General features: G+C 44.4%; 1 protein-coding gene across 1 annotated transcript in view; it reads left to right on the forward strand.

Annotated features, from left to right (window-relative positions):
• LOC148526832 (ethanolaminephosphotransferase 1-like) overlaps positions 1-12645 on the forward strand; it is a 90020-nt gene extending 77375 nt beyond the window's left edge. The window contains exons 6-10 of the mRNA XM_088469769.1: positions 1657-1765; positions 5560-5608; positions 6672-6852; positions 7924-8106; positions 12572-12645. Of these exons, the coding sequence (XP_088325895.1) occupies positions 1657-1765; positions 5560-5608; positions 6672-6852; positions 7924-8106; positions 12572-12637 (588 nt within the window). The 3' untranslated portion in view covers positions 12638-12645. The remainder of the gene's footprint in view (positions 1-1656; positions 1766-5559; positions 5609-6671; positions 6853-7923; positions 8107-12571) is intronic.
• Positions 12646-14774: the final 2129 nt, after the last annotated feature.

Raw genomic sequence — 14774 nt, forward strand, 5'->3', positions numbered from 1 at the left:
ATTTGCATTTAAAGCAGTCAGCGTTTGTGGATTTCCCTGTTAGGTATTGTAATCTAGGCAGAGCTGTAACTAGACTTTTTGGTGCCCTTTGCCAGAAAGAGCATTGGTGCCCCCGTAATTTTTCAAAGGGACATAATGCACCCAAAAAAGGGCCATGGCTTCATGTGGAAGGGCCAGGGAAGAGATAGGAGAGGCCAGGAGATGCTGGGGATGAAATAAGAGGAAGCTACAAGCAAGAATGATAATAAATAGAAATTTGACAGGCCCAAGCAGTGACCTGTGGTGCCCTGTGCGATGGCACCGGCCGCACTACCCTAGCTACGGCCCTGAATCTAGGGGTATAATATGCCCTGTGTAGAATTTTGTAATTCATTTCTGCGTATGAGACAGAAATTAAATCTTTATTTAATCTTTTGGTGGCTTTGGTTAGTAAAGGTAAATCCAAATCAGGGAAGTAATTTTTCCACTTGGCCAATCCACCCTTTATTTTAGATAAATCCATTATGGGTCTAATATATGAATATATATTGGAAGAGGGGAAGGGATCACCCAGCCGAAGTCGTAGCATTTCATCTAGCCTAAATTGCTTGTCTGCCTCTGTAAGTACTCTCATTGTTCTTTGTAAGTAGCTTGATGCTTGTAAGTATGGAAAAATAGGAATGATTAGGTTAGGGAATTGTTGCTGAAGTTGACTGTGTGAGTATGGTTGCTGAGTGTAACTATCTATCATATGGTATAAGTACCTTAAACCATGAAGGGACCAAGCCCTTGTGTAAGGAGATGTCCAACCGCCAGGGAAAAGGGGGTTATCTGACAATGGGAGAAAAAGAGTATGGGACCAGGATAATTTTAATGTTGAACGGGTTTGTCTCCAGGCTGCAGATGTGGTGGATAAAAGTATATTCTCTTTAATGTCTACCGGGATATTAGACGGATGCATATGTAATATAGCTGCCAGGTGTGTACCAGGGCTAAACGCTTGTTCAATACCATAATTGCTAAACTTACTATGGCCACCTATCCAGTCCATGGCAAACCGGTAGTTAGCCGCCAGAGAATAAGTTTTAATACATGGCAAGTTCACCCCACCCAAATCAGTGGTCTGTTGAAGTTTAAAAAGAGAAATTCTAGGTCTCTTTCCTGCCCAAATAAATCTCCGCATCTCTTTATTCAAGAGTCGGAGATCTTTTCTCTTAAATAGTAAGGGTAACATTTGAATTATATACTGTACATATATTTAAATTGTCAGATCATGATATATACCCAATATTAGGTGGCTAAATACCAGGACACTCTTCACCCCCATTTATTTATTGGTTCTAACAATAAACACATCTAAAAGAAAACATTGGATAAGTCACCTCTGTTCTCCATCTACCTCCAGAAAACTTTCTGTTTACATTTGCTGTGCGATAGAGTGTCAGCTATTATTCACTGTTATCAGGCATTAGTGAAAGGTGGGTAACCTAAGACTTGCTTCTGTGTCCTCCAGTTACCGGCACCGGCAGGAAGCATACTGTGCAAATATCACAGGTTCTGACAAGCTGCTGACATTTGCACACATGTATTTATAGATGTAATTTGTAGCTCTAAGGTAATTCCCATTTACACACATTAAGTGAACCTTAATCATGGTTTTTCTTCTTGTACTTTCAGTCAATGACATTGGTGTATATTCTCACTGCAGCAGTTGGAGTAGGCACGTTCCATAAGCCAGTCATCCCACATGTATACATGACTGATTTATTAATCACATTTCTAGTAGGTATGTATGCCGAATGAAAAGAGCAAACTAAAATAATAGCACAAATACCAATTTGTTTATTAATAAAATAATTATTTAATATCATATCACAATATATCATATCAAATTATATTTACATCAAATCTATGTATTATTCACATTTCTGACTCTGTTAGTAGAACTGTGGTACTCCTACTCTGAAAGTACTTCCGTTCATGTAAAACATTATTCTGGTACAATGGAAACAGATGCGCACTTGTGACCAGGACCAGAACAAGGGGTTGATGCTTTGGGTTCAACATGCTTTGGGGAGACAGACTCAGCACTAAACTTATTCACTTGTTTCTGTTTCATAGAATCATTAGGTCTTCACTCTTCCATTTTCCTGTATTAGATCAGTATATGGGGGTCACAGTAGGAGAAATATAAGGTGCACACAGGGCCGTTTCTAGGGGCGGGGAGCTGTACAAGCGCACGAGGTGCGCAACCCATGTGATTGCACGGCTCACAACCCCACACTAGTGTGCTGCAGCCAGTACTACTCTAGACCTGGGGCCAGACAGCACTGGGCTCTTCTTGGAGGCTCAGCAGCACACCCGGCTGTGACCTACGGAGACGCGACATATGTGACCTATGATGTCCGTTGCGCCGCCTCTCTACCTGCCCCCCTCCTGTCCGCATGCTGCAGCTCTGCACTGTGCCTGAGTGTGCTGATTGCTCAGCTCCAGAGGCCAGCCGATGAGGGACAGCTCAGCAGAGCTATCGACAACAGGTAAGTATAGTTTAATTTTTTTCTGTGGAGGAGCAATGTGGTTTTTTCTGTAGGGGAGCAAAGTTATTTCCTCTGCGGGGGAGCAATGTAAGTTCCTCTGTGGGGAGCAATGTGCTTTTTTCTGTGGGGCAGCAATGTTATTTCCTCTGTGTGGGAGCAATGTTATTTCCTCTCTGAGAGAGCAATATGTTTTTTTCTGTGGGGGAGCAATGTTATTTCCTCTGTGGGAGTACAATATGTTTTTCTCGATGGGGTAGCAATGTTATTTCCTCTGTGGGGGAGCAATGTTCTTTTTTTCTGTGGGGGAGCAATGTTATTTCCTCTGTGGAGGAGCAATGTGTTTTTCTCTGTGGGGGGGCAATTTTATTTCCTCTGTGTGTAAGCAATGTGTTTTTCTCAGTGGGGGAGCAATGTTATTTAATCTCTGGGAGGGCAATGTGTTTTTCTCGGTGGGGGGGCAATGTTATATCCTCTGTGTGGGAGCAATGTGTTTTTCTCTGTGGGGGGGCAATCTTATTTCCTCTGTGTGGGAGCAATGTGTTTTTTTCTGTGGGGGAGTAATGTTATTTCATCTCTGGGAGAGCAATGTGTTTTTCTCGGTGGGGGGGGCAATGTTATATCCTCTGTGTGGGAGCAATGTGTTTTTCTCTGTAGGGGAGCAATGTTATTTCCTCTCTGGGGGAGCAATGTGCTTTTTTATGTGGGGGGAGCGATGTTAATTCGTCTCTGGGGGAGCAATGTGCTTTTTTATGTGGGAGAGCAATGTGCCTTGGAACAGGAAACAGGAAAACAGCAGTTTTGCTATCCCTAATCCTATGGTTATATTGACATCATTTATTCATAGGGTAGTATTTTCATTTGAGGCCACACCCCATACTGTGAGACCACTCCCCCTTTCTGGGGGGCACAAACCTACTATTTTATGCTTTTTTGAGGAGGGGGGCACATTTTGACTTTTCGCACTGGGAGCCATATAGTCTAAAAACTACCCTGGGTGCACAGAATGACTAGGCATCACTAATGTGATTATGCCAAGTGTATGTGTGTGTACAGCGTGATACTTTGGGTACTAAAGCATCAGTAACCTGTGGGTGATCAGAAGTGGCCAGTGCTAAGCATACTGTACACATTCTATAAGTTTACAATAACAGGCTTTTATGAACGGAATATAGATGTATCTCACAATTAGACACCACTTATATTCTCCTCATTATGCCTGTGCAAGTTTTAAGAGATAATAGGCAATTTACTATATGACTCCTGGTATGGACCAGCAAGACATAGTGGACAGTGGCAGAACCACATAGGCTTTTCACCTAATGGGTGGGATGCATAACCCATCGCATCACTCCGCTCTTCGCATGCATGCCAGCGTTAGCAACGCCGATATGCTTGACGAACACCGCAAAGGACTGCTCTCTTGGTAAGAGTGACCCTTTGTGATGGAGGGACTTCTGTGTCTATGAGCGCAGAAGCCCCTCTAGCATCCTTCTGTGCATGCGCAGATGGATGCACACGCCGCGGGGGGGGTGCTAAAAGGGATCCGATTGGATCCCTCTCACAGCACTGTCCCTATAGAAGCCCATAGGCTATGGGCTTCTATAGGGTAATGCCATCAGGAAGATGGCGTTACCCACCGTAACCAAGCCCCAGGGTGCATTGCACTCTGGGGCTTGGTGCATATGAGAAATGGGTTCAAATCCACATTTTCAGGGTTTGACTGCATTTTTCCCTTTGATACATCCCGCCCATTATGTGTACTAATGTAATAGACTCTACTCCCAGCACTAGCCCTTCCCCAGCTGACAGCATTGATGCCACATGAGAGTACTTACTGAAATAATATCATTGTAAATTACTGGTAATAAATAAAAATTTTATTATTGGGCCTGATTAAGATCCACACACAAATGCCATCACAGTTCAGATTTTACATGGAACGCAAATGCGAAAATATGCTAACGAGCCACCCGCCGTCCAGAGCTTAGAGTCTCCCACTGAAAACAACTCGCATCCGCCGCTCAAAACCGAAACATTGGACGCAGATCACGTGGCCATCAGCCTTCTGAGTAAGACTACTTCAGAGTAAGACTAAGGGCCTGATTCAGACCCACTCGCGAGCGGCTGTCCGCTCGCAAGTGGGTCGATGTTATGCACTGAGCATGCGCACGACGGAGGGAGCTCCGTCGTGCGCATGCGCCAGACGCGACGAGCGAAGGAAAGTCCTTCGCTCGTTGTGTCCGATCAAAGGGGGCGTGCTGTCAATGTTGATTGACAGCACGCCCCCTTTGGTGGGCGTGCCGGGGGCGTGCCTCCCTGACGGGGGCGTTCCCACGGGAACGCCTCCCGTCAGAAGCCGGAAGTGGGAAGTGGGAGTGATTTTGGCTCTGATAGAGCCAAAATCACTCCGGAGCTTGCGGTTGAAAACCTCAACCGCAGGCTCCGGCTCGCAATTTCGATGGTCGCGATGGTCTCGACCATCGCGGCCATCACAAAGCACGCTCGTATAGCCTGTGGGTGGTGACCCACAGCTATACGAGCGTCCAGGAGGACGCTCCATGAAAATGGAGCCCGGCCCTCATTCAGAGCGTGCGCTCTGCTCAGAGCGTACGGCTCTGAATGAGGGCCTAAGATGCTATAGACACAGCAGGTGCCCAGTCACACAGAGGGCTCACCTACTGCGAGCAAGGATGCAGTAGCTAATTTATGCATGCCGTGAAAACAATGTTTAAATGGTCATATATGCCTGTGTTTTTCTAACAACCCCCATTACCGCCCCCAAACGCTGACTACCCGTCACTCACTTTGCGAGTGATTCCTCATTGTGTGTGTGATCATAAAAACAACTGCTGTGCACGCGCAGTATGGCTTTCATACACACGCAATGTCTAACAATCGCTCAAACTGCATAAATATCAGCATTGCGTGTGGATCTGAATCAGGCCCATTGTCAACAGTGTAACAAAATAGCAAAACAGTCAATTTAATCAGTTTTATGATTTAATGTGTATATTGTTTTCAATTGTCTGCTTAATTTTTGTAGGATGCAGTTCACTAATTACCTTCCCTCAGACGGTGTACAACATTATTGCGTAAGTTGGGATTTTAACAGGTATACTAAAAAAAATCCAATCTTTAAATATCTTAAGTCTTTATTTATGCAATATGTGTTCTCATTTCTACGTACAACTATATTTCTTTTTACAAACAATACCAGAAAAACAGTTAACTGCATGAAAGTTTAATTGATAAGTGCTCATCAAGACTTGCTTGCACCAAGGAAATGCCATGCACAGTATGTCGGACTGGTTGCGGAGACAAGACAGCTGTCAGCTACAATTCATGAAAAATACAGGACAACTCCACCCAACTTGCAGTCTAACCCCCATCTCTTGGCTAGCACAACATCAGTCATATACCAGTAGCCCCCTTGCCCAAATGCACCTTTTAGACTGGGTGGAGTTTTTTTTTTCAAACAGACAGAGGGCCTGATTCAGAGCCGGACGCTCTGGCCAGGGCCCTCCTACATGAAAATGGAGCGGCCTCTTGGACGCTCGCATAGCTGTGGGTGACCACCCACAACTATAGCGAGCGTCCATGATGATGGTCGCGATGGTCAAGACCATCGCGATCATTGGGCTTGCGACGGAGACCCTGCGGTAGGGTCTCGCTGCCGCAAGCCCTGGAGTGATTTTGGCTCTATCAGAGCCAAAATCACTCCCACTGACATCACTACTAATGTCAGTGGGGCCGGCTTCAGACGGTAGGCGTTCCCATGGGAACGCCTCCGTCTGGCAGCCACGCTCCCGGCACGCCCACCAAAGGGGGCGTGCTGTCAATCAACATCGACAGCACGCCCGATTTGGTGTGAGACCCGGAGCAACGGCTACCCCGTCGCTAGCCGGGTCTCGCGCATGCGCACGACGGAGCTCCCTCCGTCGTGCGCATGCGCAGTAGGGCACCATCGACCCGCTTGCAAGCGTCCTGCGCTCGCGAGCGGGTCTGAATCAGGCCCAGATTGTGTCCATTGTCCTTCTCTTCATCCCCAGAACATACGTTTCTCAGAACAAAATTGTAGAAGAAACAATGTACACCAAAAATAGTAACTTATGTCCATTTGGCAACATCAACCTTGTCCTCTTCTTCTACCAACAGAGCATATCGAGAGAAAACCCTACTAAAGAGCTCAGTATATGAAGGACTTTTACCATTATTCTCTCCATCCCTCTTATTTGTTCTGTTGACCGTATGGGTTGTCTATTCTCCATGTAACATCCTGGACAGGCAACCAAGGCTATTCTTATGGATGGTTGGTGTCCTGTTCTCCAATGTGACAGTAAGTATTCATTGGAAAGATTTGTGGTATGTGATTCTAATCATATTCTTTCCAGTTATCCCTCCACCATGGCTACAACACTTCCCCTACCATTTTTAGGAGAGAAAGTGACATTTGGATGCAGCGATGGCAATATGTGCATCCTTTGCCATAGTCATGTCTGTGTTATGCTAATATCGCTACTAAGCCCTCCCTGGTGCACAGCTGTGTGTCCGAATGTGTAAGGACTGAGCACCCCAGTCCTTACCCACAAATTGCTTACGCTTCATTTTCGTTAATCATGTAAAGTAAGCCAATGACATTTAAACATAAATAACACATTTACGGACATGTACCAAGCCTGTCAGATCCTGGCACAGAATGGCTGGATGTCTGCCCATGTAATAGACCACCAGCCACTCAGGAGTGGTATCTCATCAGTCACCAAGGGTTGGGCATTTTCCAGTTGTACGCCTATGGAGAGGCACATATGCGTCTTTGTTGTGGTCTGTACAAGACGCATTTGGGTGAACAGGTTCGTACTGTGCTCACCCTACGCTGCCATGCCCTTTCCCTTCCTCCATGCCTGCTGTCTAAAATATAAGGAGTTGTAACTGCCAAATATGCTACATCTGTATATGGAATGGATGGATGCAAAAGTGCAAATACACATCCAACTCTACATCAGCCCAAGTGTATTTAGGGTTCATTAACCTGAGACGATTTACAACTATATGGCTGAAACAAGATAGGGAACGCCTCCATCACAACATGCCTTGCGATGGTATGTAGCCATTATAATGAAACCATTGAGAACAAAACCGAAAGCGGTGTCCACAACTGCGCAATGAACATCGATGGTTGCTAGCCATTATCTTCCAATGTCTAAAACAAGTCATCAATCATTTCTTTACTTTTGTCATTTCTGGTCCATAATTTGGGGATGAATAATATCTTAAATAAGTGTAATTATATGATTTTTATTTCTTTCCAGTAAGTGTAAGTATACTGCTTGCTGCATAAAAAAGGCAATAAAGGCAGCTTAGCTCAGTTTATCTTGGAAATAATAAAACCAGTGTCTATCTTTGGCAGTGCAGAGTGATTATATGCCAGATGAGTAACACCAGGTCTGAAGTCTTTCACTGGCTCCTGGGGCCACTGGCTGTAGTGGTTGGTTTAGCTGTTTCCAGATACCTGGGGACAGTGGAGGAGATCGTCTTCATGTCTATGACAGCATGTGCTACTGTGGCTCATATACATTATGGAGTTTGTGTGGTAAGTGCTGTTATCATGACATTTGTACCTTCCAAAATGTGATCACAGTTTCACAGACATAGTAACATCTACATTATATCCAATTACATTATTATACTGTTTCACCCTCCCTGCTACAGTACAGGGAATTCAGGGCCTGATTCAGAGATGGACGGAACTGCACAGCAACACACAAGCGGCTGTGCAATTCCGTCCATTTACAATGCAAATGCAGAAGGAGGTGTCACACACCACCTTGCTGCATTTGCGCAATCCCAGCGCTGTGTGCGAGATCGCAGCCTGGGATCACCATCAGACAACATCAAAACAATCGCTAAAGCTTCCCGCAGCCTGGCCGGGTCCCGGCAGCTTGCGATGCCAGGAAGTCTGCAAGCACCCACGCAGATCCTGGCCTCGTCCCTCCTGGAAAATGGGGACGTCACTCCCCCGTTTCCGGGAACTCTGCCAGGGAATGCCCCCGCTCCACCTCCCAAACGCCGCAACCTGTCAATCAGGCTGCGGCTGGGGCACACTGTGGCCCTCATTCAGACCCGGTCGTTAGTAGCAAGCGGTCGCTCTGAATGAGGGCGGCCGCTTGCATCTTGAAGTGCGGCCTCCTGGCCGCTAGCTAAGCTGTGGGTTACCACCCACAGCTTAGCGACCGACCAGGGTGATGGTCGCGATGATCAAGACCATCGAGACCATCGGGGCTTGCGACGAGACCCTAAGGTTGGGTCTCGGCAAGCGCAGGCCCCAGGGAGCTTCCTGCTCTGATCGAGCAGGAAACTCCCCACTGACATCGCTGCTGATGTCAGTGGGTCCGCCCCCAAATGGCAAGCGTTCCATCGGGAACGCCTCTGTTTGGCCGGCCACCCCCCCTGCCCACCTCCCAAACGGGGCGAGCTGTCATTCAACATCGACAGCTCGCCCCCTTTGGTGCGAGACCCGTAGTGACGGAGCGCCCGTCACAAGCCGGGTCTCACGCATGCGCACATCGGAGCCGGCTCTGATGTGCGCATGCCCAGTGGGTCAACATCGACCCGGTTGCGAGCGCTCAGACCCTATGTGCGGGCACGCAGTCGGAGGCCTGCACATGCGCAGTACACCTGCCGTGCATACGCAGTCATCTAAACATTGGAGATGTACACGAACCAACGGGTTTGCGTTCATCTCTGAATCAGGCCCTCAGTCCCTTCACAAAATAGTCAGTCACAAAACATAACTCACCTGCCCCTTGTAGTCATTTTAATTGCATGGAATGTATATTTTACTTTCTAGCAGTGAACGTGATTTCACAGTACATGCCCTACACCTAGATATGCCGCTGCTTCAAGCCATTTAATAGTAAGTGAAAATTAAATTGGTTATCATTGTAGCAGAAGAGGACAATAAATGAAATTGTTCACTGCACTATACACTGTGCCACAGATACTGTGTCACCGGGCATTGCTTCATGAGGGCTTTACACTGGATGAGTATAGGGTGACTAGGAGATGTCTAATGGATAACACAGACACACTCACAGCGCTTTTATAGTGTTATATCAGAAATGAAACCGTATTAAAATCACACTTACTGTAAAGGAAATGTCATTTTAAGGTTGTTCTCTCTCCTTCATACAGTACATTGAAGGCAGAACTCTCACTGTTATTGCATAGGAGCTGGTCCCTAAGCTTCACGAGTATGAGAAGCTTGTACTTTGCATAAGGCCTGCGCCTCTATTACAAGCAATAATGACGTACAGTAGTAGAAAGCTCAGATTTTTTCCCCCTTTTCCATATAGTTTGTTCAAATAATCATCTGTGCGACTTTAGCCGTTGTATTCTTTTCATAAGCAACATGTTCTGTAAGCTGATAGAAGCAATGTCGGAAATGAACGGTGGGAAGGGCGGACTATGAAATCATGAAGTCTCATCATGAAAACATCTTATTTTTGTTAAACACTGCATGTGCGACTTTATTCAATTACTGCGACTTATTAGCAGTTGGTTGTGCGACTTTTTTTTGCAGGAATATAAAATCCCTGTTTGACGCTTCACCTTCAAAAAAAAAAAGTGTGTGTGTGTTAAGTACATACTGAACTCTAATTGTGTGGCTATAGCAACTTACATCCAATGACCACTGAATATAATCCGACACCACAAACACATATGGACTGCTTTAAGCATGACATAATTTTATAGCTTTGGCCAAGTAGTTAAAATAAGTGTGCAATATGCTAGAGATAAATCTTCATCTTTCACGGACATCTCAGCAGAGATATCTGTGAAAGATGATGTTTTGTCTCGTTTTAAGATCCAACTTGGTGGGAAGATCCAAGCCAAAACCGAACCGCTCATCTCTAATATATATGTATGTATGTGTGTGTATGTATAAGATACATGTGTGTGTATACATATATATATATATATCCATATCTGTATGTGTGTATGTACACGTTTGTGTGTATGTGTATGTATAAAATGCATGTGTGTGTGTATGTATATATATATATATATATATATCCATAACTGTGTGTATGTACACGTGTGTGTGTGTGTGTGTATATATATCTCCATATATATATGTGTGTATGTATATATATATATATCTCCATAGCTGTGTGTGTGTATATATATATATATTTATATATGTGTGTGTATATGTAAATTTATATGAGGATGGTTCAATAAGTAAGGTAACAAGACCTCTCATGTGTGTATTGTTCTCTATTTCATTATATTTACCCACCAGACCAGAGCAGGTAGACCACTGCTGCCCCTTACGGCCATTAGACCATACCTTGCAGTCATACTGTCTCAACATCAGTTGTAAGATGTCAGGGCTGGCGGAAACATTGTCAAACATTGAGGTGCGTATTGTGCTCAAATTTCTGTATCTAAAGGGCACATCAGCAGTTGAAATTTATCGACAACTTGTGGAGGTGTACAGTGATAACGTCATGTCACGGAAACGGTTTGGAGCACTGCCTTTGATAACAGCAGGGCAGACATCCAAGATGAGCAGCGATTGAGTTGGCTAAGCACATCCACCACAGATGACAATTTGTGCCGTATTGAAGGTTGATTGAGGAGGACAGACGAATTGGCGTTAGTGATATTGCTGACGAACTGAACATCTCGGTACTGTGCACAGCATTATTCATGAGCAACTGGGGTACAGGAAAAAGTGTGCACGCTGGGTACCATAGCAACTCCCAGAAGTTCACAAAACCAATAGGATCGAGTGTCTCTTGCACACTTGACGCAGTACCATGAGAAGGGAGAGCAGTTACTGCAGCGTATTGTTCAAGGCGATGAAATGTGGGTGCATCATGTGACACCGGAGAACAAGTAAGCATCCATGACATGGAAACACACATCATCCCCACCTTCACAGAGATTCAAAAAAACTCCATCAGCAAAGAAGGTCACGGTGACTGTGTTTTGGGACCACAAGGTCATGATACTTCAGATGCTTGACACTGATTTCTTTATGCCGGGATAGATGCCTTGGGGTACCTTTGGAATAAATGCTCAGACAAGTGTGGCGACTGTGTGGAAATATAATCTGTACCAAAGCAATACTATTTATTATACGCGTTTAATAAATTGACGCAACGAGAGGTCTTGTTACCTTATTTATTGAACCACCCTCGTACAAATAAGGACAATTATATGAGATATATATTTTGTATAGCACATGTGTGTGTGTGTGTATATATATATATATATATATATATATATACATATATATATATTGTGATAGGATCACTGGTAAAGTGGTCTGTGACAGGGACATTTATCCCAGATTCCTGTCTTATGTGTTTTAAATCCCCAGGAGAAAGTCTGCAGTGTAGCAGGCTTGAGTCTCGGCTTTTTGAAAAGCCGGTTTGGGACCTGGGGGTTGTGGGTGAGAGGAGAGGGAGGGCTCCACCCACGGCCGCTCCAGGTTTTGGGCCTTTCAGCCTGGTAACAGGCTTGTTAGGGTTTCCACCTGAGAGTGGCCAATATAAGCCTAGTGTGTTTAGGGCTGAGTGTCTCACCTGGGAGAGCAGACAGGGAGTTTGCTCAGAGACACTTGAAAACCGATTTGTGAGTGTTGTGCTGTGCCTTTGTTGCTGGTGAGGGCATTAGGCCCTGCCAGGTTCTGGTAGTGAGGGAACCACCTGTGAAGTTAGTGCCCCGACAGGGCTAGGATTTATGTTTATGTTTTCTTTATGTTATTTCTGACATTGTACAATAAAGACTGGCACCGACCAGCTTGTACTCGCATCCAGACTGGTGTGCTGCTTACCTGCTGCTGTGGGTGTGTGTAAGAAAGGAGTCCTTCTACCCAGGAGAGGAAACCCCTAATCTGACTGTGTCACAATATATATATATATATATATATATATATATATATATATATATATATACACACACAGCATCTATCTATCAATATATTTATATCTATTTTTTTTAAAGTACTTGCAATACTAACTTTAGTTTTATTTTATTTATTTTAGGGGAAACAACTGAGCAGACATTTCCACATTTATGTTTTCTCCCTAAGGAAGCGGTATGCAGACTGAGTGATATAATAATCTACATGCAGGTTTTACCATTGTACTAGATTGGAAGAACTATAAGCAAGTCAATGTAAATACTGTTTGCTCTGTGTTGTGGAGCCCTGGAGTATGTGCTGCTAACCTTATCATACATCAATTGTTACTATTACATTATACAAAAACCAAGGGACAGCATGCACAGAGAGTCACTGCATTCTGCTATGGTTGATTACCTGGCTGTACTGTAGAGTGTAATACATACACAATGGAATGTAAAACCAGACACCATAGGTCATTTGATTAAAATTTCGTACACTCGGAGCAATCAGACAGATCAGACAATGATAAAGATATTGTTGTCTGATCATCCTGCATGTGCTGGATGTTCGATATCGAACATCAAGCACATGCACCAACCCCCAAATGACTATAATGACCCGCGATCAACAATCGCAGGTCCCTATAGATATCGACCAGGTTGGCCTGCATGCACGGGTGATGGTCGATATTGATATCGACCATCCGTGCCTGCACATCGACCGTCATTTGGGGGTTGGAAGGGCCCAAAAACATGACGATATGAACGATAACGATATGATCGATATCGTTATCGTTCATATCGTCCTGGTTAATCGTACCGTGTGTACGCACCATTAGTTATCCATCTAGTGTTATTTTGTCTTACTTTACTTACCAGACAGCCACTCTGAACACTTTGCACCACATAACAGCCTTAGGATGAAGTTAAATGGGTGACTTTGGTGATAATGATAGAAAAATGTGATGTACTGTACTAAGGGCCTGATTCAGACCCGGTCACCAAGCTGCGGACGCTCGCTATAGGCGATTATCGCAAATATGCGCATGCGTATGCTCCAAAATACGCATGCGCAAACCATTCACTGCGGCCGGGAATCGTGCGCTCGTAGTACACAGACTGGACGCTACTTTGAGTGACAGTTGCGCCGTTTGTGGGTGGTGACAGGGGAAGGTGCTTGTGAACAGGGGAGTGGATGTGCAAACGCAGGCGTATCTGGCCGTCAAAACTGCGTTTTAGGGTTGTGCATACTTAGCAAAGATGCGTCATTATATATGTCATTTGGTTGTTTTTCAGCCTGCAGTGATCGCAGTGCTTGCGGCGGGGTAAGGTCTACCTCAAGCGCTGCGTGCAGCTCAGATGGCTGTTGAGACACTTCCTGGAGATGACGTGTGCTAAGGGAGAGAGGTGGGCGGCTTTATACTGCGGCGTGCGATCGTTCTGCCATCGCTCTCTAGGACAGAGGGCGTCCTTACACCGCACAGTGCGATCACGGCATTTGCATACCTGGCCCCTAGTAGCTGCGAGAGAGCGCAGCTTAGCGTCCGGGTCTGAATCAGGCCATAAGTTTTATGGGGTTGTCTACACGTTTAGCCTCTATACATTTCTTATATATAAAAAAGACCATTAAAAAAATACCCACTAACATCACTGTCGGGTAAACTTCATATATGTTAGAAAATTAGTTACATGGATCCATTGGAGCCAACTTTTTAAAATGTTTGTGGGTGTTCACAATCCATCCACCATATGACTCAAATGGAGGTAGCCAAAAACAAAGCAGACAGCACCTTCTGCTCGTGTGAACATAACTTAAGATTTCCAGTTAAAATGTGAAAGGAAGTTATTATACGCGTGCTCACTTCTGTGTATGGTTTATGTTCTGCCAAAACTAGAATGTAAACTAGATACAGATACAAAATATTGTTATACAAATAAATACAACTGTGTACAAGTTCAAAGCATTTTAATGTATTAAGTTATTAACTGTATAAATAATGTTTGCAGAGTAATAATGCAATATAAAGTGTCCCAATTAAAATAAATTCTTTAATTTTGAGAGATATAAACAAGGACATATTTTGTAGGCTCTCTTAAGGGTATATGTGGGTTTTTAGAAGTGGAGATGTTGCCATATCAACCAATCAGATTCTACTGATTTATCTAGTTCCTTCTAGAAGATAAGAGCTAGAATCTGGTTGCTATGGGCAACATCTAAAAAAAAAAAAACCCTGCACTTTAGTAAATATACCCCTTAGTGCTCGAACATTGGATCATACAAAATACTGCTGACATGAATGTCCGTTGGCGTGTCTGTAAATAATATTTGTATAGTCAGCACAT

This window comes from Taudactylus pleione, unplaced genomic scaffold (genome assembly GCF_031769625.1).
Source record: "Taudactylus pleione unplaced genomic scaffold, aTauple2 ptg000093l, whole genome shotgun sequence".
In the NCBI taxonomy this organism is placed as follows: Eukaryota; Metazoa; Chordata; class Amphibia; order Anura; family Myobatrachidae; genus Taudactylus; species Taudactylus pleione.